General features: G+C 50.1%; 1 protein-coding gene across 2 annotated transcripts in view; it reads left to right on the top strand.

Moving 5' to 3' along the window:
- Positions 1–24,631, top strand: part of GNAO1 (G protein subunit alpha o1) — a 136,094-nt gene that overhangs the window by 28,094 nt on the left and 83,369 nt on the right. For both annotated transcript variants that reach the window (XM_040570892.1, XM_040570891.1), the window contains exon 3: positions 15,703–15,844. In XM_040570892.1, the coding sequence (XP_040426826.1) occupies positions 15,703–15,844 (142 nt within the window). The remainder of the gene's footprint in view (positions 1–15,702; positions 15,845–24,631) is intronic.

Here is a 24,631-nt window from a genome sequence, read left to right as displayed (position 1 = left end):
AGGAAATGCAAGGCACAGGAATTGTACAGTCCCTCCCTGTGAAATACCTTCTCCGTGCAGGAGCAGAGCAGCATCCTTCCCCCCGTGCTCTAAGATGCTATGGTTGCACTTCCACTCTGGAGGAGGATGGCAAACTGCCTCGATTGGTTACACGCAAACTGCTGGGAAAGGTTTTTCTTTCCAAACCAAGAGGCAGCTTTTCTGCTACACCAGATTTTTCTGTTCCTTTGGCAGTTCCAGCTGTGTATGGAAAATCCAGACCAGCTGCAGACTCTCAGACATTGTTTTAGGACAGGACCTGTCAGGAGGAATGAGGCATCTGACGGCGACTTGCTGGTGCTGTGACTGTCACATGCGCAGGAGAGGCTGTGTTTGCCTTTGTGCACTCTGTCCTTTCCGTGTCTGCAAGAAGCAAGAGCCAGAGCAGCGCTTCCCTTTGCTCAGCATCGCATGCACCAATAATAGCACGGTCACATACTCCGAGTTCAGGGACAGGGACTGCGATCTTCACGAGGGAAGAGGCCGAGCACACTGGGGACAATGCTGCTACCCACATAAGCAGAAGAGTGACGGTCCTCAGCAAGTTCCTCCTGCAATATTGTGTTTGGTTATCATGGTTCCAGGTTTTGGTACGTTCCTGTCTCACAGGAACCTGTCCTGTTCGCAGCACCCGCAGGGGGACAGGACCCACTGCCCAGACCTTTAAAGAAAAGCAAGTCAGGGGGATGGTGGGGCCATCTTCTCTGCTACAGCTTGGCTGACATCCGTGCTGCAGTCTTGCAGCCAAATTCTCGGCTGAAAGGACCAGATTTAGCAAATACACCGAACCAGGTCTTTACGCAGGTGAGAGTTAGCATGAGTCCTCTGAAGCCAAGCGATGGAAGTTTACCCTGTTGGAGAATTTTGCCACAGTGGATTTTTACTTGCCACAGGATTTTTTTCATTTCCCTGACCACTCTCTGGTCTTCGCCCCCACTGTACATGTATTCCCCATCTGTTCTCTCCCCCTATTGTTTTCCCGAGTGTTTTCTAAGCCTGCTGCAAATCCAACAACACTCAAGTTCTCGTTGAACTCCTGAACCCACCCTGTTCGAGTGGGTGCTAAATCAGGCAGGACAAGTCAAGCCAGCTCAAATTCTGATGACAGCAATTGCGCTTTTGGAAAATAATCGACAAACATGCTGCATTTAGACAAAGCTCGTCTAAGGGAGAGAGCCCGCTCACATTCTGCGCCTCTGGTCTGCAGAGCGCCAGTGTTCAAGTAGGACATTTTAATAACATCCTTCATGGACAAGTGTTTTGCTTGGAACCCTTTTTTCCTCCCTCCACTCAGACAATTGTCAGCGAAGGGACTCGCCGGGAACAAAATGGAATTAAATCTATTCAGAAAATTAGAACGTTCTGCATTTCTTTCTTTCTGTGCTGGATTCATTACTAGCCGGGCTATAATCTGCGTTTTTTTGCCTGAAGCACACTCCCACTCTTACCTCTTAACAGCAGTGCTGCTATTCTCACAGATAAACAGGTCCTCCCTGAATGGATTGTAGCTCTCAGCCAAAGGCAGCCTGATGACAAGGGAAAAACAAACAAATGCATTCCCGGGGCCTGATCCGACTCCTAGGGAAGAGAACGGAAACCCTCGTGGATTGCAGTAGGGTCGAAATTCAGAGTGTTACAGGCCCTTTGCCTTGCAGCAGCGCATCCAGAGGAGCCCAGCCCTGGGTGATGGAGTGGAGCCTCCCGCTCCTCTCAGGCTCTTTCTACGTTCTTTTTGGGACCTGGCTTCTCCTACAGCCTCTTTCTTGACGAAACCCAGAACAACACACGTTCATTATTTCAACACGTATCTATTCCAAGCTGGTTTCCTCCCATCCGTTTAATTCTCGTGGTCCCTGCGGGCATCACGGAGTTTACCTGTTTGAGTTCTGGCTGCCAAGGCTGTGCCAATATCGCTGTTTCTGACCCCATGTTAGCTCTTGCCCTCAGCACATCTAGGTTCATTTTGACTCAGACACGTTTGCTTTCCATGTGCTGTGATCCCTTCTGCTGCAGCAGCTCTGCAGGGGGTTAGGAAACAATTCTGGGGCTGTGCACCAGGAGCCCTGGCTTGGAGGGTCCTGGCTGCCCCCCAGTACCTGTGCAACCACCACTAGTACTGCTGCGTCTTTCCATCCTAACTGTTCCGACAGCTTGCTCCTGGTTATATCCCGTGCCCGGTTCTTGCATGCCTCTAGAGCCCGGACCAGTGCTTTCGGTGACAGGAGGCTCACCATTGCTTTAAGTAAGAGGACTTTTATCAGCCACCGTTCCCATAATTTACCGGGGTTTGGAGTGGTAATGAGGATTTGGGTATGCAAATAAACCCTAGTGTACACAGGGAAATGAACTCAAGGGAGTGTAACCCCGAGCCTTGGGCACTAGTGACTACGAATAGGAGAGACAAAAGCCACACGTAGCTCTCCTGGGCTGGCAAACGCTATTTATCTTATTTGGTTAAATGACTGAGAACAGAAAGCTTTTCTTCCTTTTTGTTGCTGTGCCAGAGGGGAGCCGTGGCAGTGCACGGTGCTCGCCCGACTTGGGCGAGGAGCTCTCCTGGCTGGCCCGCCACGGGAAGCCCAGGAACCACGGGCATGAGTCCATCGCTGCACCGCACAAACCAAAAGAACCCAAGGGCTCCTCTGGGCCTGATCGTGTCCAAAGAGCCACACATAAATCCAAGGGAGCAGGGAGGAGTTCTCGAAGATTAATTTTCTTTTGGGATAAAAAACATGAAATGCTTCCTTGCCAGGGATAGTTTCCAGCACCAAGCAGCGACTGTGGTCGCGAATGATCCCGCAGAGGACGTGTGCCTGCTTGGTGTGCCTGGCAGCAGAGCTGCGTATGCAAGGGGGGAGAAGCGTGTTGATCTGCAACCCGACGTCCTCGCCGTCATAGCATTTTTGGCTCTCAGTTAGAGCTCCCGTCTATAATTTCGGAAGCCTCATTCTGCAGGGGGAAAAAATGCACCAGGCCTATTATTTCTGCTGGCAATGCTGGTCATAAAAATAGCCGCTTGAATGACATTAAGGAAGCTGCATTTGAGTTCGTCAATAGATAAATTGTGAGTGGACAGCAGGAAATATTTCTAATGATGAAATGTGTTGCACTGGATCGCTGTTCCTGGAGAAGAGGTGAAAGCCTCGCTGCCTGAGAGCTTTCAATGCAGGCTTTAGGAATAAAGAGGAGGGAACGGTCTAGCATCATGGCCTGATACTGGGAGCATTTTGGGATCGGTTTCAACACGTGCCACCCCACAGAAATCCTTGAGAGGCCTGGACAAGGGGGGAATAGCAGCTGCCCCGCAGCCACACCTGGGCTCCCTGGAGAACAGTTTTCCCAGGGGACCCCTCCCCGCTCCATCAGTCTCCTTCCCATCTTCCCCATTCCCTTGCCCCTTTCTCAGGCTCTTGCTCAGACATCAGTAGGGAACAGAGCACCAGGGACAAAAGTGGTGTGCAGCCCTCCAGCCTTCTCCCAGGGCTGTGGCCATCCTGCCCATGCCGGGAGCAGCCGGGCTTCGAGCCGGGCTTCCAGCTTGGGTGGCTGAGCAGCATTTCGCGTGAGTTATTGCATTTAACTCGATCGATTGATTGGTTAATGAGCCACTTGTGTGCCTTGGGTTACTCAGCAGTATTGCCTCTGCTTATAGATTAGGTGCTGCTTTTTATCACACATTTCCCCATATCCCATCAGTTGTAAATCTATTACAGAGATATTAGTAATTTACAATCATCACTGTTTAAAGGGGACGCTGGCAGCGCTATTAAACGCTAAATTGGAGCTCCCTTATCTGTTTCCAAAGCCCAGATATTCTTGGCATTTGTTGTCTTTTCCTCACCACTGTGGCCCAGCAGCCCACCTCACCAGACCCTGTGGCCGCACAGACTGTCAGGGGCTGGAAGGGACTCTGAAAGATCATCTGAAGATCACTGAAAGATCATCCCAGCTGCGGGCGGCTTGTGCTCATGGGGACGCAGGTGGAGGGACGTGGGGCACCAAGACACGCACGCAGGCACCACCTGCTAGGGCTCACGTCAAGCTGTGAGTGGACAAGGTGATCTGTAATTGTTTGTGCTACCCTCTCAAATGCGATAGAGGCTTCTGCAGCATGCGTGGTCACAAGGAAGCGAGCAGAGACCTCCTCGTGCTCACCGCAGCCCCATTTTCCCAGGCAGGGCAAAGAGCTCATGGAGAGCTCTTGTCCCTGTCCGAACCCGGTCCCTCGTGCTGGGCGGCAGCCAGGGAGGAAGGGGAAGGTTTGTGCTGTCAGAAACCTCAAATGCTTTGAGGTCTCTGAAGTTTCCTAGATGCTTTCTGGAAAAATAAAAGCTTACCCCATCAAAAAGTTGCATCATCCAAATGCCAGCAGCGCGCCGACTACGTGGGTGGGAAGAGAGAGTCGGAGTAGTGTAAGCTAATTAAACATCAGCCTCTGTGAATCCAATCAAAGCTCTCCAGAAGGCAGGAATGTTTTTACACCAGGGATGGTTAAATAATGCTAGGGATGCGCCTAAACTCTGACTATCAGATGCAGAGTGAATTTATTACAAGGCAGATTTACTGAATCTAGCTGAATGCTTTGTAAGGAGGTTCAGGCACTTTGAGCTGCGATGCGTCCTGCTCGCAGGTACTCCCAGGCAAGACGTACGGGCATTTGCAAATGAAATCAATAAGGAATTTTGCAGTTGGAGATAAGGATGTGGGGGATGACAAGGATTGATGAGAGTAGGAGGAGGAACGTACTCATTTTTGGAGATGTTTGTCACAGTGGTCACTTCCCAGCACGATGGCAAACCCATTTACCTGTGAATTTAAGTGTGGGGCCGCTCTCCCTTACAGCTGTTTCCACCTCGAAAGCAGGTGGTAGCTTCCTGAGCCAGAACTGGTATGTACACCCAGTGACAGCTGCTTGTACCGCGGCATTTGCTGCTTCTGCCTGGGTCTGGCGGGCACCAAGCAGCGAAATAGAGTGGAGGAAGAGGTGCCAAGCGGGCTTTCTGATGGCTGGCCTGAGGGGCTCGCTTCCCAGCAGTCTCCGGGTGATTTCTTGGTGGAGCAGAGCTCCTGGGACTCCCATTAACAGAACCGGGGCCTGGCAAGGAGAACTTAAGTGCCAGTCTGGCTCTGCACCAGGCTTTCAGATGCAGGAGCGTCTGGCCAGGGTACCCCAGGCACTCGATTCTCGATCCCTCTCCTCCGCTGGCAGGAGTTGCCGTACCAGGAGCCACATGGAGCTCTAGGGGCACACAGGGACCTGGTTGAGGCTGGCGTGGCCACCAAGGGACATCACCGAGCTGCTCTGCTGCATGCCCATGGCCAGTCCTCAGTCCACTGGTTGCGCAGGAACCCTCCCAGGTAGAGCCACGTTCTTCTGCTGCCACTGGGAGTAGAAAGGAAGTTAGCTGGAGTCACAGGACCATTCCTGGGTCTGGTCACAAAGCCCAGCTCCCTCCCGCAGAGCAGGGACACAAGCAACCCTCATCTTCCTCGAGGATGAGCACCCACAGCACCCCATGCAGGGCTGCACATGGCCTGAGGAGCGGTGTTCTCACAGCCATCCACACTGGGGCACGCACCTCCTCCTGGCTGCACCTCCTGCTCCCCAATATGGCAGCCACAGCAGCTTGGGGAGAGGAGAGGAGGCAGAGGAGAGAGAAAAGAGGTGGAGGAGAGGGAGAGGAGGCAGAAGAGAAAGAGAGGAGGTGAAGGAGAGGACGAGGAGGTGGAGGGGAGAGAGAGGAGCCTCTGCACGCAGCAAGTCCCAAGAGCAGAGCCCTTGGTGCCAGGACATGCCGCAAGGCACTGAGGATGCCCAACATCTTCCAATGCTTTCTCAAACCATAGTAGTTGGGATACCTTGACTCAAAGGATGGGGGAAACCTTGGGGAAAGGTGGTTCCCTCTCACTTCTCAGGGCTGTGGCAGGGGAGATGTGGAGCGGAGGCAGGGCTCCTCTGTGTGTGTGTGTGTGTGCGGAGTTGGACCGGTCCAGGGCTTGTCCCCTGCTGGTGTTTTCTAAGCCTCAGCTGCAGGTGAGAACTCCTAAAAGGTTCACGTTGTTTGACTGAATACTTACGGCAGGTGTCAGGGAAAAGCTGTGCGTTTGTCTGATAACCTGTGCTCTGAGTACAAGTGTAGAAAGTTATGATTTAAATATATCCAAATGCATGTCATTAATTACAAGCGTAACATACCTCCTTCCTGCTGCGAAATCTTATTAACCACACGGGTGGAATCCTAAAATGCCGAATCTGCCACATTTCGGCTCAAACTCTTCAGCTTGGGAAGTGTCAGCGCATGGAGCACACCGAGCAGCGGCTCCGGAGGACAGGGCATCCCCCATGCCCTTATCTCCACAGCAGAAACTGCACCCACGTTGCAAGAAAAACCGCAATTATGCAGACGAGATGTGGCTTTCTGCTGTCTGCAGCCGCAGGAGTACCGGAGGCCAAATTGCAGTTCCTCCGCCCAGGACTTTCATCACATCTGCCCCATGTTCATTGTGAATTTTTCCAGCAGTGGCGGATCCATTGCAGCCTTTGGGGAGTTTCTGCCAGCAGTCAGCTCCTCTCCCTTGACGCGTGATCCGTGGGGTGTGCTGCTCAAGTGTCTCCCCGATGGCAAGGCAAGCAGGCTGCAGAGCTGGGGACATCGTCACTCAAGGAGCTGGGATGATGAGGGGAGGCTCACATCAGCCTCCTGGGGGCTCGTGGCAAGCACAGCGCTCGGAGATGGAGCCCCTGAGCTGTAATCATGCCAGGGAGGAGGGACAGGGTGCAAGGAACGGCAGAAGCACTCTTTTTGAAATCGATTCCTTCTCAGCCCAGCATGTTAAAGCACCAAACGTACCGAAAAACAAAGTTCTGCTACCAGAGCTAGTCAAACCCATCAGCCAGTGCTTCAGAAAGACAGTCGCTGCAAGGTTTGATATCCCGAAAAAGCAAAGCTGCTTTAAAGCATATTTTTATTTTAGCTTAGCGTTTTCATGGCAGCACATGATTCCTAATGAGCGACAGCACAGCTACGACACACGCAGATATTTCAGCTCTGCAAGATCAGCCCTAGGCACGGGGGAAGTAGCTTTGAATCCCAAGGGATTTTGGTAGACTGGGGGGCTCGGAAGGCAGGGTTTGTTTCGTGGGGAACCACGTACATCCTACCAAACCTGTCGTTGATGTGCGGAGAGAATGGTGTGCCAGTGAACTGAAGGATCTGGGCAGCTGCACAAAATATGCAAAAAAAAAAAAAAAGCAATATGCTTTATTTTTGTTGTGGGATTTGGTGGTGTTACTTGATTGTGAGGATGGACTCCATGGGCGGATAAAGAGGCTCAATACTTCTCCCGTTTCCTCCGTTGTCCAGAGGGTGTTTGGTTATGGAGACCAAAATCTGAAAAGGATTTGAAAGGCAAAGTCACCTTCCAGCTATCAAAACACTTCAGATGAGGCAGATGGGAAACCAAAAATATTATTTAGGTTTGGGCAGTAAAACTGACATTGAACCCATTTGCCTCATTTTTCAGGCTCTGATGATAGTTAATGACAGCTTACAGAAGTTGTAAGTGATCTAAAAAAGCCATAAAAAGCTGCTTTGTGTCCTTGTTCGGGGGATGAATTTAACAAAACCATTACGGGGCTTTAAAACACTGTTTTGACTTTCTAGAACCAGCTGCGGGATGATCCAGCTGTGGTTGGATCCCCCGTGCATCTAAGAGAACATTTAAGAGGATTAATCCCAATAATTTTAATTCAACAAAATGACCTTATGTAACATGACTGAGGAATTAATGAGAATTCGCGCATGTGGGTCATCACCGGCCCGGTGGATTTTTTCCCTGGGGGATCTCACTGGTCCTAGGCAGAGCATGGACAAAGTGGACTGACAATGTAGCCCATTGCATGGGATCAAAAACTAAGTCACTCCAAGCAGGAACCCTTCTTCCTTCGCTGCATTATTATTTGGGAGCGCACCAAGAAGACGAGCACAGCTGTCAGCCTCCGCTGGTGCTATTTGAAACCCTCCTGGCCCCGAGGCGTTTTCCCCAGAAAAACGCAATCTCATCTAATGCAAGCGCTGCTGCAGGACTATGTGCTGTCCAGCTGTCTTTTTTTAATCAAAAGAAAGCCTGAGCTAATGGTTTTTGACTGTGTTTCTTCGCTGTTCGTACTGAGCAGAGCAGGATGCATATTACAGCTAATTAGGTGCATGGAGGGTAGTCAGTATTTGATCTCGATATTGAAGGCCCCCGGAGAGGGCATGTTAGCAAAGTTACACAACTCCAAATTTCATTGAAACCAAACTGTGCCAATGCCCTGACCTTACATAAAACCCAAGCCTGCTCCCGGCCCGGGGCTGGTTGGGGACAGCCTCGCCTGCGTCCCTCTTTGCTCTTTTTCCTTCCCATTCGGGCAGGTTTTTAGTTTGGCTTTTGGCAGCATGCGAAAGTGATTTCAGGCAGCAAGGAGGAGAGATTCGTGCTTCTTCTATATTAGCAGATGGGGTGGATTTTCTCCTCTGACATGTCCCAGCAGCACCCACCCATCTGCATGCTGCCAGGAAAGGGCTGAGGTTGGGTTCTGCCCTGGAGCGGTGCCGTGATGCTGGTCACGGTGCTGGGGACCTGTCCCCGGTGTGCACAAAGGAGCCACCTCCAGCAGCATTTGCCTTTTGGAAATGGGGTAAATATGTTAAGGGGCAACACTGAATTACAGGAGTTTGAAAGAGATGCTCTAAATTTGGGGTAGAGTTACACCATCGCTGTTGGGGTCTTCCCTTTGGTGTCTACAGAGGAATGCTATCAGTAGCGTGAATTGTGCAAGTACAGCCACGCTTTTTGCAGCCCCTGGGCACAAGGAGGCTTGGTGTGGGTGCTGCTTGTTCCCCAGGGTGCTTCCTTTTCTTGGCTCTGTGTTGTTAAGTGCCAAAGGGCGGCCACGTTCCTATCAGGTCTGGCAGGAGCACTTGTGCACCAGCTGGCTGTGCCCTGCCTGCTCGGCATTGCCTTCTGGTGAAATAGCAGTAGTGGTGCCTTCCATTTATCAACAGCAATTTGTTGCTTTCAGGATGTGGTAGACTATTTACACTCTTAAACTTATTTTGTATACACAACACTTAAAAACAGAGCATTTCTCTGCCCTGCTTCCTGCTGGGAAATGGCAATACTAAAACAGCCTCACAGAGCAAGCCAAGGAAGGGTCGTTGGTGCATCCCAAAAGCATGGTGCGAAAACCAGCACCCAGTGAAGGACACGTGGCAGGGAACTGAGAACACGGCCCAGGAACCCCCTCAAGGTATCCCAGAGCCAAAACAAAGCATTAATGCAGAGCTCAGTTAGAAAATAATCTGACTAAGAGCTGCTTCAGAAAAGCCATAGGACCTCAGGGACGCAGCACCACGTTGGCAGTTCTCTTTAGCGCGCTTGTTTCTAGTTCTGGTCTGTATTAAACTGGAAATGAAGAGTATTCTGCATGTTTAATATACCTGCAAACAAGCTGAAAGGAAAGGCTTTCAGGTAGATCAGGGTCTGGCCCCTACCTGCCTGGAAGCTAGTCGTTGCTAGCTCGACAGCAGTTCATCTACAGGCAAAAATAAGGCACACGAGAGAGTTTCTCATAACATCAGTTTTAGCTTTGTGGCCAGCAGTTAAGGTACAGCAGCACATGGCTAGCTTTAACTGGACCTCGTGAAGGCGTTAGAGTTACTTACACGCGTCGATATTGGACACAAATTTTGCCTTAGAGGAGCAAGAATGCTGCTGCCCGGTACAGGTCCATGAAACTTTTGCAGTTCATCTGAGGAGGGATAATCTCAAACGTGTCCAGGGCTGTAGATTTTGGCAGCATATTTCAATCCCCTGATGGATTTGCTTATTTTTTAACAGGAACCAGCTGGTCAGTTACAATAACATTTTTGCATGCAAGAAATACTTCGGTGGTAGGAATTCAGTTTTGAGAGACCCAAAGGTATTTCCTCCACAAAGGAGATTTCCCCCAGCTGGGATTCTGTCACGGGGCTCCATCCATATTTCTTGGACGGGAGTTAAAAATCCAGGTTGAAAATGTTAAACTCTTTAAAATGAGCTCTGTCTGCAACTTCCAGGTCACCCTGACTAAGGAAGTTGTTTTTCTTTGCAAAAAGCAGGCATCCTAATCTCTGCCTCAGCGAATTTCTTGCAGGAATAGGATGTACGATGTGTCATTCAAGCACAGCCCGAGTGGAAGAAGTCTGAGAGTTTTGAGAGATTTTCACCCTCTAGTGAAGGTCTGAATGGGGCTTTTGCAGCCTTTGAAACACAAGGTCATGGGCATCTGCGTTGATTTAGTTTAACATAATCCAGGAGTTTTTAATCGCATTTCAAGCTATTAAACGAGTGAGAACAAAATCACTGGAATTTAGCTTCATAACTCTCCCATAAACAAACTTTTTAGCCTCGCATCAAGATAAAAATAATTTTAAAAAATAACTGATTATGTCTGGCAGAAAATTTTCCATCAAAATTTGATCAACCACTTCCCTTCCCTGCGTATTAAAGTAAGGTTTTTTGCATGCTTATTTCTTCCCATTTGCAAACAAAGCCCACAGAGGTTTGGGAATTTCGTTGCAGGATCTCGGGGTGCATTTGCGAGCTCCCCTGGCCTGTTGAGGATATAGGGGACTGTCCTAAGCCACCTAGCCTGCAGCTGAGCTGCGGTGCTCAGCATCTTCCTTCCCCGCACCCGCAGCTACCCGCAGCCCTGGGAGGTGAAATTCATCTCTGTCCAAAAGCTGTGCAGCGGCCTTTAAGTCCCTTAATTTGTTAAGATGAAGGTGAGGAGCAAGGACTGCTTTTACAGGAACTGGACCATTCATTTGCAAGGTGCTTGCTCACAGTACGCTTCTGGTATAATCATCTCATGGCGCTGTCGTGCCCAGTTTTATTCAAGCAAATCACTGTAGTTTCAGAGATGTGCATTGATACGGAAAAACTTCATTCGGCTGGAAACATCTTGCTGATTGAAAGTAAATCATCTTAGGTAGAACAGGAACAGTATGGGATTTATTTTCTTTGCTAGGTAATTGGAAGTCTCCATGTACGTCTTTCACGGTGCTGCCGACAGCTCGAAGCCACACAAGGTTCCATGAATTTAGCAGGAAGCATTTCAGAGGGTTTGGCTGGAGGCTTTGGAGCAGTAAGAAAGTCCAGAAGATGAGCAGGGCTGTGTCAGACCGGAGGAAGTGCCTGCATGCAAAGCTACAAAAAGGATGGAGCATGCTGAAGAAGGGGGGACAGAGGTGTTGGCAGCGTCTCCGCTGCTGATCGCTGATCACTTCTCCTTGAGGGCACTTGGAGGACTGGTGAGGTACCATGAGACAGGAAGAATGCAGGCATGGTGCTTGTCTTTAAATGTAGAGGGAGAAAAGAGGAGTAAAAGAGTTACCGAACAGTCAACTTTGAACAGCTTTCAAGGGAGCTGAACTATCAAACAGTTTGTAAGCACCTAGGAGATAAAAAGGGAGATGGGGGACATCCAGCGTGGCTTATTCAAAAAAGGAGGCATGTTAAATTAATCTCATTTCCTTCCTTGGCAGGAAGGAGAGCAATAGTTGATGCCATGTCTACATTTTGGGAAGGGTCCCACCTGACTTTCATAAAGTGACCTGGAGGAAGAGCCTAGATAAAGCTGCCCCACATCTGACATAAAAATGGGTGGGTAGCACCGCTTCCTCCTGGAGTACAGGGTACCAGTGGTTTGGGGGCAGAGCAGAGGACCCAGGGGTCTGGCAGGGAGGTTTTGGGGACAGACGGACAAGTATTCCCCCAGGACTGACCTGGGTAATCTGGGATCAGCCCAAAGGTTGAGACCCAGCCCTACTGAGTTGGAGCCGTGGTGTGTTTCGCTCAGAAAACCATTTCCCAACGGCCGGGGCATCGCATGGCAGCGGGGATATGCAATGGCGTGATACGGGGCTTTGCTTTTTTAATACACTCAATTTTTAAGTGAAAGGCTGAAGGCACGTAAGTGCTTTGTTGAATGGAAGCCAAAGTGAGCTGCTACACAGAATGCAACCCCTGTTTCCAAGTATTTCATTTATTTTGTAATTAAGCAATAATCATGAAGGCACTGGGCACTTCTTCAGGATTAATGACTTGCTGGGGGATGGCAGAAGATCTGCTCTGCAGCAGAGTCCTTTTCCTCAGCAAATACCTGTCTGTTAATGCCACCCTAAAACGAACATGACAATGTAAGATGCAAGCATATGGGCTTTGTGTTGGTGGCTGATGGACAGGAAGCAGGCATTAATAGGTACAGTAGGCAATCAGCTTGTTTCAGTTGTCTCGCACCATCCCATTCAGGGCACGGCGTTTCATTAATCACTCGGTGAATGAAATGGCTTTTTAATTGCTCAGAATCGCTTTTAAAAATTACAGCATTGTCTCCCCCCTCTCCGCAGCCCCCGGGATCCTCTTAAATCCCTTTTCTTCCTCTGCCCTGGGAAGAACCAGCTCCAGCGTGGCAGAGTATGGATTTCAGACAGAAAAAAATACAAGCCCTTTGGAAAACAGGATTCAACTTTTTAGTGCTGAAAACCCTCTGTTCCCATGAATTTGCAAGTTGCTTAAGGACCAGCCCACCCTGCCTGAATCTTTAAAGGCTTCCCAGCCTTGACACGCTGCTCACTTCTATTCGTTCCTACATGCTTTGCATTTCTAATGGCCACAGCTGACTGTAGGATCCGAAACCCACTGCTGCTTGTGTCCTGAGGCATTTTCCCTAGCAGTGTACCTCCCAGGCGGTGCTGGAGCTTTAGAGGTAATGTCGTGAGGGTCTGTCCCCATAAAATGAAGCACAGCAGCCATCCTGCAGGCAAGGAGAAAGGCACATCCCAACGGCGTGAGTGGCAGCAGGAACATTCCCAAAGAACCACAGAAGAGGCTGCCAGAAGGGTTCAGCGAGCAGCTCACCAAGGCGAGCAAGAAGGGAAACGTTTTGCTCAAAGCATATAGGACAATAAACCAGTTCACAGTGTCCTAGCAGCCTTTGGAACAGCACTAGTCAGTGGGGATTTGCTCGCTCAAATCTTAGGTAATGTGCTAACTGCGTGATTGATTAATCCGTAGGTACTTCCTACAGCAGAACTTCAATACTGGCATCTGCAGCGCTGCTTTCAGTCACGGTGGCTGCCTTCCCAGAGAAATTTCACAGAAGAACAATCATTTTTTTTTCCTCCGTGTTCTTTTATGCCCCGTTTAAAAGCAACGCTTTTATGTCCGCGCTCTGAAGGATGTCAACGTGTTGCCCCATCAGCAGGATGTTCGCCAAGGGGCACCAGAGCTGCTCTCCATCGCTTAACTCTACCTTTACGTGGCAGGGGGCTCACTGCTTTGGATGGTTTGGAAACAGCAAGGTTTTGCACTTAGAGATGAAAGTGTCGGGCAACAACTTCATGGCACGGGGACAGAGACGTTTTAAAGGAGGGCAGAGCTCACCTCTTCCTGCTTAGCCCTGTTTTTGCCACATGCTGTCCCTAGCTGATGCCTGTCGGTGATGGGCAGAACCCAAACCAGCCCAAGGTTTTCCTTGCTCCCCTTTCCACCAGTGCAGAGCATCTGGACTAGACACATCTCCTCTGCATCCTCCTGCAGCCCTTACGCTGCCCCTTGTGCCTGTTCCCCTTCTCACCCCTTTCATATTCCCCTCTGTTCCCTTCTCTTCATTGCCCCGAGCATCATTCAGTGCCCCCCGCCCCCAAATCCCACCCCAAACCGACCAGCCAAAAGGGTTGAATTATTTCTGGTGATGCTGTTGCTAACCGCCCTCCTGCCTCCCGCAGGACTCCTGCTGTGTGGGGCTTGTGGCTGTCGTGCCGCTAGCTGGGGGAATTGGTGCTGTACAGGCTGAATTCAGCAGATTCCTGTGCTTTGTGCCAGCCGTAACTCTTCAGGTTTGACTGCAACTTTTGGCAAAGCGCATTTCCCAGTGGTTCAGCAGCTCGTCTGGGTAAAGTGAAATGATCCATGAGATGCAGTGCTGACACCCAGCTCTGCGGCCCTGCTCCTTCCCCGTTACCTGGAGCAGTCCAGCGTGAGTACTGAGTGCACACCAAACAAAAGCCACAAAGCAGAAGTTATGCTGCTGTCCATAAGTCTTTTTAAAATCCAGACTAGCTCTAAGTGGGGGCTCTGCCCAGATACTCAGATCAGCAGCTTAAAAATGCCCTGGGCTGTTAATTTGAGCTACTGCCCCGTCTTGGTCTGCCTCTGCTTTTAGCCATATTTCTGCAGGACTCGAGGTGTGTTAGAGCGAGCCCTCCCAGGAGGCCGGTGTTCAGTGTCGTGCTGGGGAGGGCAGAGGGTCAGCCACTTGCCTTAAAACACCTTCCCGTGAGCTTCGCCTCATGGGAAGTGGAGCTGTGCCTTGGTCAGCGTGTTTGTGTCAGCCCTGCTCTGGGTGTAGCCATCCAGCAGTAACACGAGGCTGGCAGCCAGCCCTGTTCTCCGCTGCCACCCCAGCGCTGTATGCATTGCAGGCTCACATATGATCCCTGCTAGACCTCCCTCTCCCAGGGGGAGATGCCAGTGTTGGTCAAGACCTTGGTTTGTGATGCAGAAAAAAAAAAAAAAAAAAAAAAAAAGTCCTGTTATGGACAGGCTGCTTGGTTTTATCAGCGGCAAATCTGTTACCGAATCTTATCTGTTGTCCGGTGAGATCTGAGGCTGAGCAAGGAAGGAGTGCATTTGGGCTAAGCGGATCATCTTCTCTGCTAGTATTTAAGAGACGGGATCATAACTTATGTCTTCACCGGGAAGAATTGTTGTCAAACTCAATTAGCTGTGGGAACGCTAGCTGTTCTCTACACACACCCTGCCGTAGCTCTCGAGTTACTGAGAGATGGAGAAATCACAGGGAGCAATCTTCTGCCCAGGCTGTGGCAGTGCTCTGCGATGAAGTGCAGGATTTTGTGTCCTGCTATGGGCCTCTGAAGAGGATCTGGGCTGGGAGGAGCACTGTGATGCTGGCCCCCAGGCGCAGGGCCATGGCAGGGTCTCACTCCATCAGATATTTCCTTTTGCAGGGTCTGGCAGCCCAAAAACTCCCAGCACGGCTTGGGAAGGAGGTGTGCGAAGGGCTGTAAGCACTTTGTGTGCTACACAACTAAATCTCTTCCTTTATCCATGCCTGTGTCCGCGTGCACACAGGGGATTTCAACTCGGACTCCTTTTGTAGGCACCCCAGGAGTTACTATGAAAAGGGCCAGCCAAGACTTAAGGTTTTCCATCACCTTTAAGATCTGATCTGATGGTCATTGCAAGCAGTGAGCGTATTTCCGTAGACCTGGACAGGAAAGATAAGCTGTGACGTGGAAACCTCCTCCTTGTGACCAGCACAGATGTGAACAGGGGGCTGACCAGGCTCCAAGTTGGGGTGCAGTGCTTACGGTTCGGCCAGGAGGGAGGGACCGGCTGCGTGACCCCACACCAGAACTCCTTGGCAGAGAGCAAAAGGGATGGGCTCGGATGCCCTCGTGGTGAACAACCAGAGAGGTTTAAAAAGAAATGCTGCCTAAATTAACTGGATCAGGCCGGCAGATGTGCTCTTCAAAGGAGCACAGCTCTGTTTGAAATGTTTCCCCCATTAAAATGCCATTCTCAACAGGTTTTTGTCCTTTGCTTTTTCTTCAGGATCATCCACGAGGATGGCTTCTCTGGAGAAGACGTGAAGCAGTACAAGCCAGTGGTCTACAGCAACACTATACAGTCACTGGCAGCTATTGTACGTGCCATGGATACCTTGGGCATCGAGTATGGAGATAAGGAACGACGGGTGAGTTAAAGTCACCACTGCTTGCGTACAGACTGCGGAGTGCTTGGGTACTCCAGAGCACAAACAGGATGTGTTAGCGCGATCTGAATGTCTTGGAAGGAAAAGGAGGGAGGGGGAAAGATTCACATTACTGTTTGTTGCCTATTGCATGCAGTTTATGTAGCAAATAGGTGCATAGGTGCAATTGCACATGACATACCCACTAAGTTAGGAAACGTGGCCCTTGGGATCTCTGTGTCAAAACAGCCACAATCTCTCATGCCCTGGCACTGGCCAGGCCACATAAAAAATAATTCTGTTCATCTAGGGACAGCCTAGAGAGAGGTACTGGCAGACCAGGGGAAACAGTGAGGAGATGTGTCCTATCTACTGCGCGTGTGCTGGATACTAAGCTGCAGGAAGCGATGTCTCAGGGAGAAGTCTTCCTGTTCTTCAGTTCCCTTCCACCAGCCTGCTAATGGAGGAAGGCTTTCAGGATGAACTGCGCTTTTGCAGGGGCTTGACTGGCTTTTACTCACGTCCCCCATTCAAGCGTGCCCAAGCAGCAGTTTCACTTGCAAACAGGAAGGTGTATTGATCCAGTGAGGTTATTACAGACAGGGTCTTGGGTAGCAGCATTGGCGTGTTTTTGCCGGCATAACAATTTGATGTCTGGCAGTCTTCTCAGGCCACACACCTAAGCTAGCCTGTCCTTTTGCAGTTGCTCCTCTGTTGTTACTTTAACCAGCTCCCTATTTTTAAACAGTGGCTCCTTTGCCAGGTGACTCTGCCATCCTCTGTCTTTCCTTTTTGCCTTTGTGGATCAAAGCAAGACTACATGAAGAAACACAGAGCTCTAGGGAAGTCAAGACCACTCTTTTTGCAGAAAGTAAAACTAGTTGGCTTCACTGGAAATAAAATAATTTCAGATTGAAGACCTGGTAGAAGCAAAGTCCTGTATGCCACTGAGTTTATCATAACTATTTTTAGGTAGCTATCAAATGACAGATGTATTACATACCCCAAACTCCTTATCTAAGGGTTGATAATAAAAGCATTCAGTGGAAAGGATGCCAAAATCCTGCTGTGGTGTTACTGTATAAAGAGGTACTTTATTTCTCCCAATCGCAAAGGGGCATTTGGATTTCTTTGCATCCAGGGATTTTTCCCACAGGAACTCTAAATCCTGGAGACTTTTTCATCCCAAATGCAATGATGATACAATAATGGAGTTCTTGTGAGCTTGCCGAGAACTAATGCTGATGGCTTTCAAACTGACTACATTAATCTGTTGATTACTCAGTGACTCAGCTCTCAGCAAGGCAACGTATCTTGTCTCAGCTAAAAACCTATGTCCAGGAAAACAGAAACAAATCATTCTCCATGTCTGATAAACAGTCTGCGGCAGACAGCTTTAAATTGTAAATTTTCTTTTCTTTTTGTAATGCCTGAAGCCCTAATTCTAAGGAAGGAAACTCAGCATTGCTTCAGTGTCAGGCCTGGCGAAGCAGGGGGCACGGAGGGGGAGAGCTGTTATCAGGGCTGCCAGGAACGAGAGATGGAGTTCTGGGCTGCGTGAAATGTCACGTCCATTCATATTCCTATGGAAAAGATGCCAAATGTTCCTAGGATCATATGGGAATTCAGGCTAGAGAGGACCTCAGGAGGCATCTGGCCCAAGCTCCTGAGCTTGGTAAGGTAAGCTCTGACGTCAGCCCAAGGTTGCTCAGGGCTTTATCCAGTCGGGTCTGAAATCCCCCAAGGATGGAGACTGCACAGCCTCTTTGGGCAGCCTACACCACTGTTTTAGTGTCCCCATGTGTTTCGCCATATATCTGGCATGAACCACTCGTATTTCAACTTAAGCTTTATAGCAGTACAGATCTTCAGATCTTCACTGTCAATCCCACAGCGGCCTGGGAGGGGGGGACTCAGAGTGTCTTCTCCCTTCACAGACTTAATGGTCCTTCATCCAGCAGCAGATGGAGGGGAAAGAAACCAAGAAATGGCCTCTCAGGCTGTGGGCTTACACTTGCTCCTTTCTCTTAGTCAACCTCCACAGAAAGTTGCTGGTATTAGTAGGAAATACTATTTATTTTAATCTTGCAAAGAAATGCATGGCTTCTGCTCCCCTGCTTTTGTTATTAATACACAGCTGCTATAAAGAGAGGCCATTAAACAGGCGATTTGTTGAGTATTATGCTACACAGTTCATCCCTTTTCAAGCAGAGCTTTTCTATTTTAAAAGTCATTCCCCGGCCAAGGGTTTCCAATGCAAATCTTTTTGTGGGGGATTTTCCCTGCTCATCACTTAAGCCCCCAGGAGAACAGGCTTCAGCAAAGGGGAGCTGGAGCTGGGCTGCTCCGACCCCTGTTCAGCAGCAGGGACAGAGGGGACATGGCCCCGGGACAGGTTTTCTCCAGGCTCTGTTGGGTTCTTAGAGCTTTCCCCCCCCAAGACTTCACAGGAGATGTATCTCCTCCTTTATTCCTTCAGAATGGCACGCTGACAATGTTCGGAGCGAGGGAAAAAACCACCTCACCCTCCCCTACGTAATAAGTGTGAATTGGACGATTTGTACTTTTGTTATTGAGGTAAAATAACCAAATCCTCTCTCGCTCGTCTCCTTTTTCTGCTGCCCTTAATTATGCCTCCAGTATTTAGTCTAATGGAAGTGAAAGGCTGGGGGAAGAGTCCAGGCTAAATCTCTTTGCTTCTGTCAGTCAAAAGGCGATGAAGATAGGAAATACGAGCTAAAAAGACAGAATTAATCACAAAAAGCAGACGCTTCAGGTCTCCCTGACCTGCTCTGCCGATAAGGACTTGTCCCCAGGTTAGGGACAAAACAATCTGCGTGTAGGATTTCACTTTTATACGTGGTCCTTGCTCTGGGAACAAGCTTTCTTTCTGCCCTTCTGTCTGCCTGGTGAAAGGTTCATGGTCTGCAGGCAATGTCCGGGTCCTCATTCCTTACCCTGTGCGGGCAGATGGAGCACATCCTGCCATCACACGTCACGTTGCCACCGGTGCACAGCCCAGAGCGTCCATCTGAAACTCCTCCAGAAAAGCTGTGTCAGTGCTATGCCACAAACCTTTTCACATGCCACAAACAGTCAGGGGGTTAAAAGAGCAGTCCCTGAGGAGATAGGGCCTGCGGGAGGCCTGGAGGTGTCCCTCAACTTCTGGGCCATCGGCACTCTGTCCTCCCTCCCTGCCTAGCACAGAGCAAGTGAATCCATGAAGGCTACAAAACCAGCTGTAGAGTGTGTTGATGTTAGCATAAACCAGACAGAAATAGGCTGAAATTGTTCTATAATTACTCAACAGAGAATCCCAGTATCAGTTGCAGGGATCAGATACAAACACCTGAGGTGGTGGCAGGTTCACAGGCCCAGGGCTTGGGAGGTGGCAGGAAATGGCCTTAAAATTGAATTTTTTTTCCCAGTGGGAGTCTGGAAATGTCTCTGCTTCAGCTATGAAAGGGAAAACTACAAAGCAGCTGAAGTGTTAAAAATTTTCTATGGGGATTTTTTTTTCCTTTCAGGCTTTGTAGCAAAATGTGTCTGCAGCGGCCTTATGTTTTATACAACGTCTAACTCCTGTACTGTGGAGCTAAGGGGAGACATATAGGTGTGACATTTTAAAATATCAGTTAGTGATGTAAAAAAATAAATAAGTGGTTCATTTTTAATCTGTTTAAAGCAATCAAACAACCCAGCTGAGCTGGCTGGCACGGGGAGCCATGTGTGCTGGGGCTGCCCCCAGCCTGCGCCCAGACAGCCGGTGTCAGCGATGGGAACGTAACCGAAGTGTTAATTGTGCCTGGTCGTCAGCGTTCGCCTGGATGTCCAGCAGCAGCTGAAGCCTGCTTGCTTGCTGCATGCCCTGCAGCATGCACAGCCCGTTCCTGGTTCCTGTGGTGCTGGGTCTGATGGGCTCAGCACTGGATCAGCACCAGGCAAATGCTTCAGCCTGTCCTTCTCTAACGCTTAAAGATCTGTCGGGTTCCTACATTAAGGCCAAAGCCAGCTTTCTCGCGCGCCCCCTCTTCGTCCCTCCACGAGGTGTATTTCAGTTACCGTCGTTCACGTTTTTGAGCAGTGGGGACAAATAAAAGGCAGGGCATTTCTCGAGAGGTGGGAAAAATGAAACGAAAAGGAAAGCTCTTGTTATTTTCGCAGCCTGCCTTGTTGCCGGGGAGATGGTTGGCTCATTCAAGGCAGGCTTGTTGTTGTTGGCTGAGGTGGCCCATGTATTGGGAATCAGTGCTGCAAAATGAGGGTGGGGGAGAAAGAAAGAGAGCACAAAGCCCAGTGCAAACTCTGCTGGAGGCTCTGTAGCCAGAAGCTCTGTCTTCCATATCCCTCTGATGTATTTTCCTCCTTCGCCACCTTCTAGTCCCTTGACACCCTGAAAATACAAAATCTTGCCATAGTAAATGACCACAGTAAAGATAGAGCAGAGTATGAAGACGGTTTATGATAGCCCTTTGCACCAAAAGAGCCTGAAGCCATCTACTTCCATGGCTTCCCTCTGCCTCTTACGGGGTCAGACCCACCCATCACTGCAGGAGCCCGGCCGTACCAGCAGAGACACATGGCTGGACCTGGGAGACCTCGCTTTGCTTTGCTTCGCTTCGCTTTGCTTTGCTTCACTTTGCTTCGCTTCACTTTGCTTCGCTTCCCTTCACTTTGCTTTGCTTCGCTTCGCTTTGCTTTGCTGCAGCAGCATGGCTTGGCTCCGTGCTGCTGCCAGCCTGAGTCGTGGCCATCCAGTCAATAATACGTGATGCTCTTCATACAGCAAGAAGGATCGCCCCAGAACCGGTGTCTGTTTCTCTGTAGTCATGCTACTAATAGATAGCATTTAGAGTGGAGACAAAATAAGCTTGTACCATGGCTATAAACACATCACGGGTCGCTCTCGCAGACAGAATTTGGCCTAGAAGAGCCCTCCAATTAAATAAGCAGGTTGTAGAGATGGAGGTTGCCAAGTCTTCGTGTAGAGTTTACTTAGGCTAAGTTTGTCAATCTGTCCTCCTTTCCAACCTGGGTAATTACAATAGAAAACTGGCAATTCATTCAAGGCTGAAATGCGACCTTAGGTCTGGCACCGCCTGCCTTGCAGTTATTTATAGGGCGGCAGTAGTAGCAATAAACGAGAGTCAGAACCCCGCTCTGCCACAGACAGGGGAAGAAATCCTGAGTTTGTGAGGGAGGGTGATGATACCAGCTCTGAGGAGAAGGGGAGGGATGGGAACTCGAGCAGAAATAGCCTAGAAGATGTAATGGCAGTGCAAAAAGCCAGGTGCTCGGGGCAAGCAAGAAACTGCTACACCCAGCAGCAGTATCAACCAATCTCCCTGCCCCTACAAGACAATCGATCACCACCAGAGCCCTAAAAACCAAAATTTCCTTTCCCCTTTACTTCCCCAGAGTGGCCCAGCATGCGTATTTTTAGTTAAAATTCCTAAAGAGTGAAAAAAGGCCTTGTGAAATGGAGCCGGCAGGAGGCAGGGGGGAGTGGGCGGCAGGCACGTAGCAAGTTGGAAACGTGCATCGCAGGGAAGGCGCTGCCTTGCTGAGCACTCGATGCGATGGTTTGGGGCCTGCTTCGGGATAATATCTGTCATGTTGTCATGGCGATGTGTTCATCCTCACGCAAAAGTAAACACCGGGTCTGCTTTTTGGAGTCTCCCTGAAACCGTGGGCTGGCGCAGTGGTGGTGAATGGGCAGCAGTCGGGGGATGGGACGTGATAGGTGTTCACCCCTTCTGCCAATCCCTCCGCACTTGGAAACCTGTTCCTAAGAAACACATTTCTAGGGGGAAAAAAAAGTGTTTTGATCCACTTCAGCATCCTGTCTAAGTGAGGCAGATGAGAAGAATTGATGCAATCACACCTCAAAATGCCATTCAGATCTGTTTCTTTGGTGAGCGCTTGGCATCAGCCAGACACTGCACACTGCTGACACCTTCTCCCATGCTGCATTCCAATCTGAGCTTAGCTTTATGGCTCATGCTATCAAACCAGTGACCAGAACAGATGCCATCAATTAAAATTAGCCTTTTAATTTTCTTTTGAAGAAAAACAGAGGGAAAGAGATGTCTCAGGGGATCGCTGATAAGAAAGAGACCACAGTTGTCTAGCTCCAACGCCAACCACTAGATTGCATCTAATCACATCTTTCACCACCTAGAGAGGGTTTTAAAGAAAAGGGTGCCCGAGTCTTCCCAGGGATATACAGTGAGACAGTGAGAGGACAAGGCATTGGTCACAGATGCCAGGAAAGGGAATTTCAGCCGGACACAGGCTCGGACACATAGTACTTCCCCTCTTCTGTCCGTGCCATCAGAAGAGGTCAGGACAACCCACTCTTGAAGGGCCACCCAGCCCTTTGGGAATTAAAATGTGGAGGGCTAAGAGTGGCCTGAGGACATTTGTGTGGGGGAATAAAAATAAGAAATCCCCAAAAGGTGGTTTCTAAATTATAAGTATTGCCTTCCTCTTCAGCTAGCCAGCAGGAGAAAACATTCAGGTGAAGTCGCCTGGTGTTGTTCAGTCCCCCGCTGGTGGAAACACAAAGTCTTCAGGTGCAAGCCCATCTTTGGAGCTGTTTTGTTTCTGGTGCTTCTGCTTTCAGCTGCCATTTTAGGCTTGATTTCTGGGTAGTGAAGAACACTACTACTCCATCGGGTGTAATTGAGAAGGAGCCCCGTGTCCCCCAGCGCTGTACGGCATCCCTGTCCCCCTGTGGAAACGCAGAGCCCATGCTGTAGGGAGGCTCGTCGTTCCTGTTCCTTGCCTGCAGGCGCTCTCTTTTCACCCAGAGGGTGATGTATTTTTCCCCCACAAGCTTTGTGTGTTTGATAGGGTTTTTTTGGATGATGCAGGGAGTATTTTTAGTTTGAAAAGAAGGGGAAAAAAAAAACTGTTCCCTTGGAAAAAGGGCTGCCAGCCTTCCCTTGTGAGATTTGTTATTCAAATGCAGCCGCAGTTAGTGCTGCCACTGAGGTTATGTGGCAGGGAAGCACTCATCACACAGGAGAGGCTGAAGGAGCTGCAGGATTGTGACACAGGCGTTGGGTTAATGGGCGGCGTGGCACTGCTTTCCATTTCCACAGGGTGCTGGTTGGAGATGGCTTCTCCGAGAGACTCTGGAAGGGGTCACAATGGGACAACACAAAAGGGGAGTCATTCAGAAAAGATTGGGCAGAAAAGCACAGCTGGAGCAGAGTCCCCAGGAGGATGAAAATGTCCTCGCTGCCTGCCAGGGGCTTCCTCGCAGCTCCTGGGCCCTGCCTCCAGGAGCCTCCTCCACAGGCTGGGGGCCTGGAGGGGGCTGAGGTTACGGCAGGGAGAGGCCCCAGCTTGTGGGAGCTGTGTGAGCCATTCGGGGCTCTGAAGCTGCTACTAGACAAGTGGAAGCATTTCCTGTGTGGTTCCTACTGGTGCTGGGACAAATGGGGTCTTCAGGGCTTCGTTTTGTGGTGGGGAAAGGGAAGGAAGGCAGAGAGAAGGCGGAGTGCGGCTGGACTAGAGGCAGGTGGAGCAGAGGCTGGCGAGCAGATGCTGCCCTTCTCCCGCGGCAAGGTTGAGACGTGTTGGAGCTGCACTGCCAGGTCTGCCTCCGCACCCCTCGGCTCTGCAGAGGCCTCAGCGCTCAGCAGCAGAAGCGCAGAAGCTGTGCAGCCTCTGTATGGCTTTCTGGAGCACAGCCCATCGAGGCTGGGTGAGACCATGGCACCAGCAGCTGCCACCTGGAGGGTGGCACAGCCTGGCCAGGCTGCATTTCACGGTAACCTTGCCCTGGTTAGCGTCTGGTGTCAGTGAGCGCCGTGAGATGCTGTTTGTCCTTCTCTAGAGCCTTTCTGTCCATAAAGGGATTGAAAGACCTGCACACGAGAACAAAAACTATGGGTAGCTATTTCGTGTACTGCAGAGCTGAGGCACTGAGGTTTAACATGCGCCACGGTAGCAGCTTTGGAGATGCTTTATGTGTTTCTGACCCTATGGGTGATGAAGCACTCGCTCAAATCCTTCCAGAATGCCGCCCCCGTGTTTGTGACTGAAGTTCAGGCTGCATCTGGCGATGGCCTCTGCGTGCCCCACGCAGGCAGGGTGCTCTCTTCAGGTGTGTTTGCAAGTCACTTCTCCCAGCAGCAACCTCAGATAACTACAAACTACTCAGCACATTTCCAATACATGTCAGTTATTAAGTGGATTTATTTCCATCTCTTCTGGGAAGTGTTGGGAAGCGCTGCTGAGTCACGCTGCTTACTCACCGGTTTTAGAGCACCATTTAAAATATTTGTTTTCCAAATGCTTTCTATGATGTTCCTATTATTTGAATGTCTCCAGATGTAAAATGAAAACATTTATGCAGGGCATCCCTGGCCTTTAAGAGATCTCTGGTGCGTAACTCACAAAAAGGCATACAGCAAATGTCTTGGGAAGGGACCTCTCCCTCGGCTCTGCCATTTGGTGTTTATTCAGGGATCACAGTGAGGGGTGGCACAGGCTTTGCTCCGAAACAGCTTGGGGCTTCTCAGCAGCACAGGCAGGCTGGGCTTGGGACGTGAGGGGAAAGGAGGAGGGAGGAGAGCCAGGGCAGCCACCCTGCTGTGCCTGGAGGAGGGATGGGGCAGCTCCGGCTCCTCCCGCAGTAACCCCAGTCATCCTGCTCCTTCTGTGCCAGTGCCACCGGGACAGGGGAGGTCGGGCACGATGTCCTGTCCTGTCCCCTGTAGAGTCCCCAGGCAGCCCTGTTGAGCCAGGAACCAGCCGTGGCTGTCCCCATGCAAGTCC

This window comes from Cygnus olor, chromosome 12, assembly GCF_009769625.2.
Source record: "Cygnus olor isolate bCygOlo1 chromosome 12, bCygOlo1.pri.v2, whole genome shotgun sequence".
NCBI classification, from domain to species: Eukaryota; Metazoa; Chordata; class Aves; order Anseriformes; family Anatidae; genus Cygnus; species Cygnus olor.
Note: the sequence above shows the minus strand (reverse complement) of the source record. Positions and strands in the feature narration are given on the sequence as shown.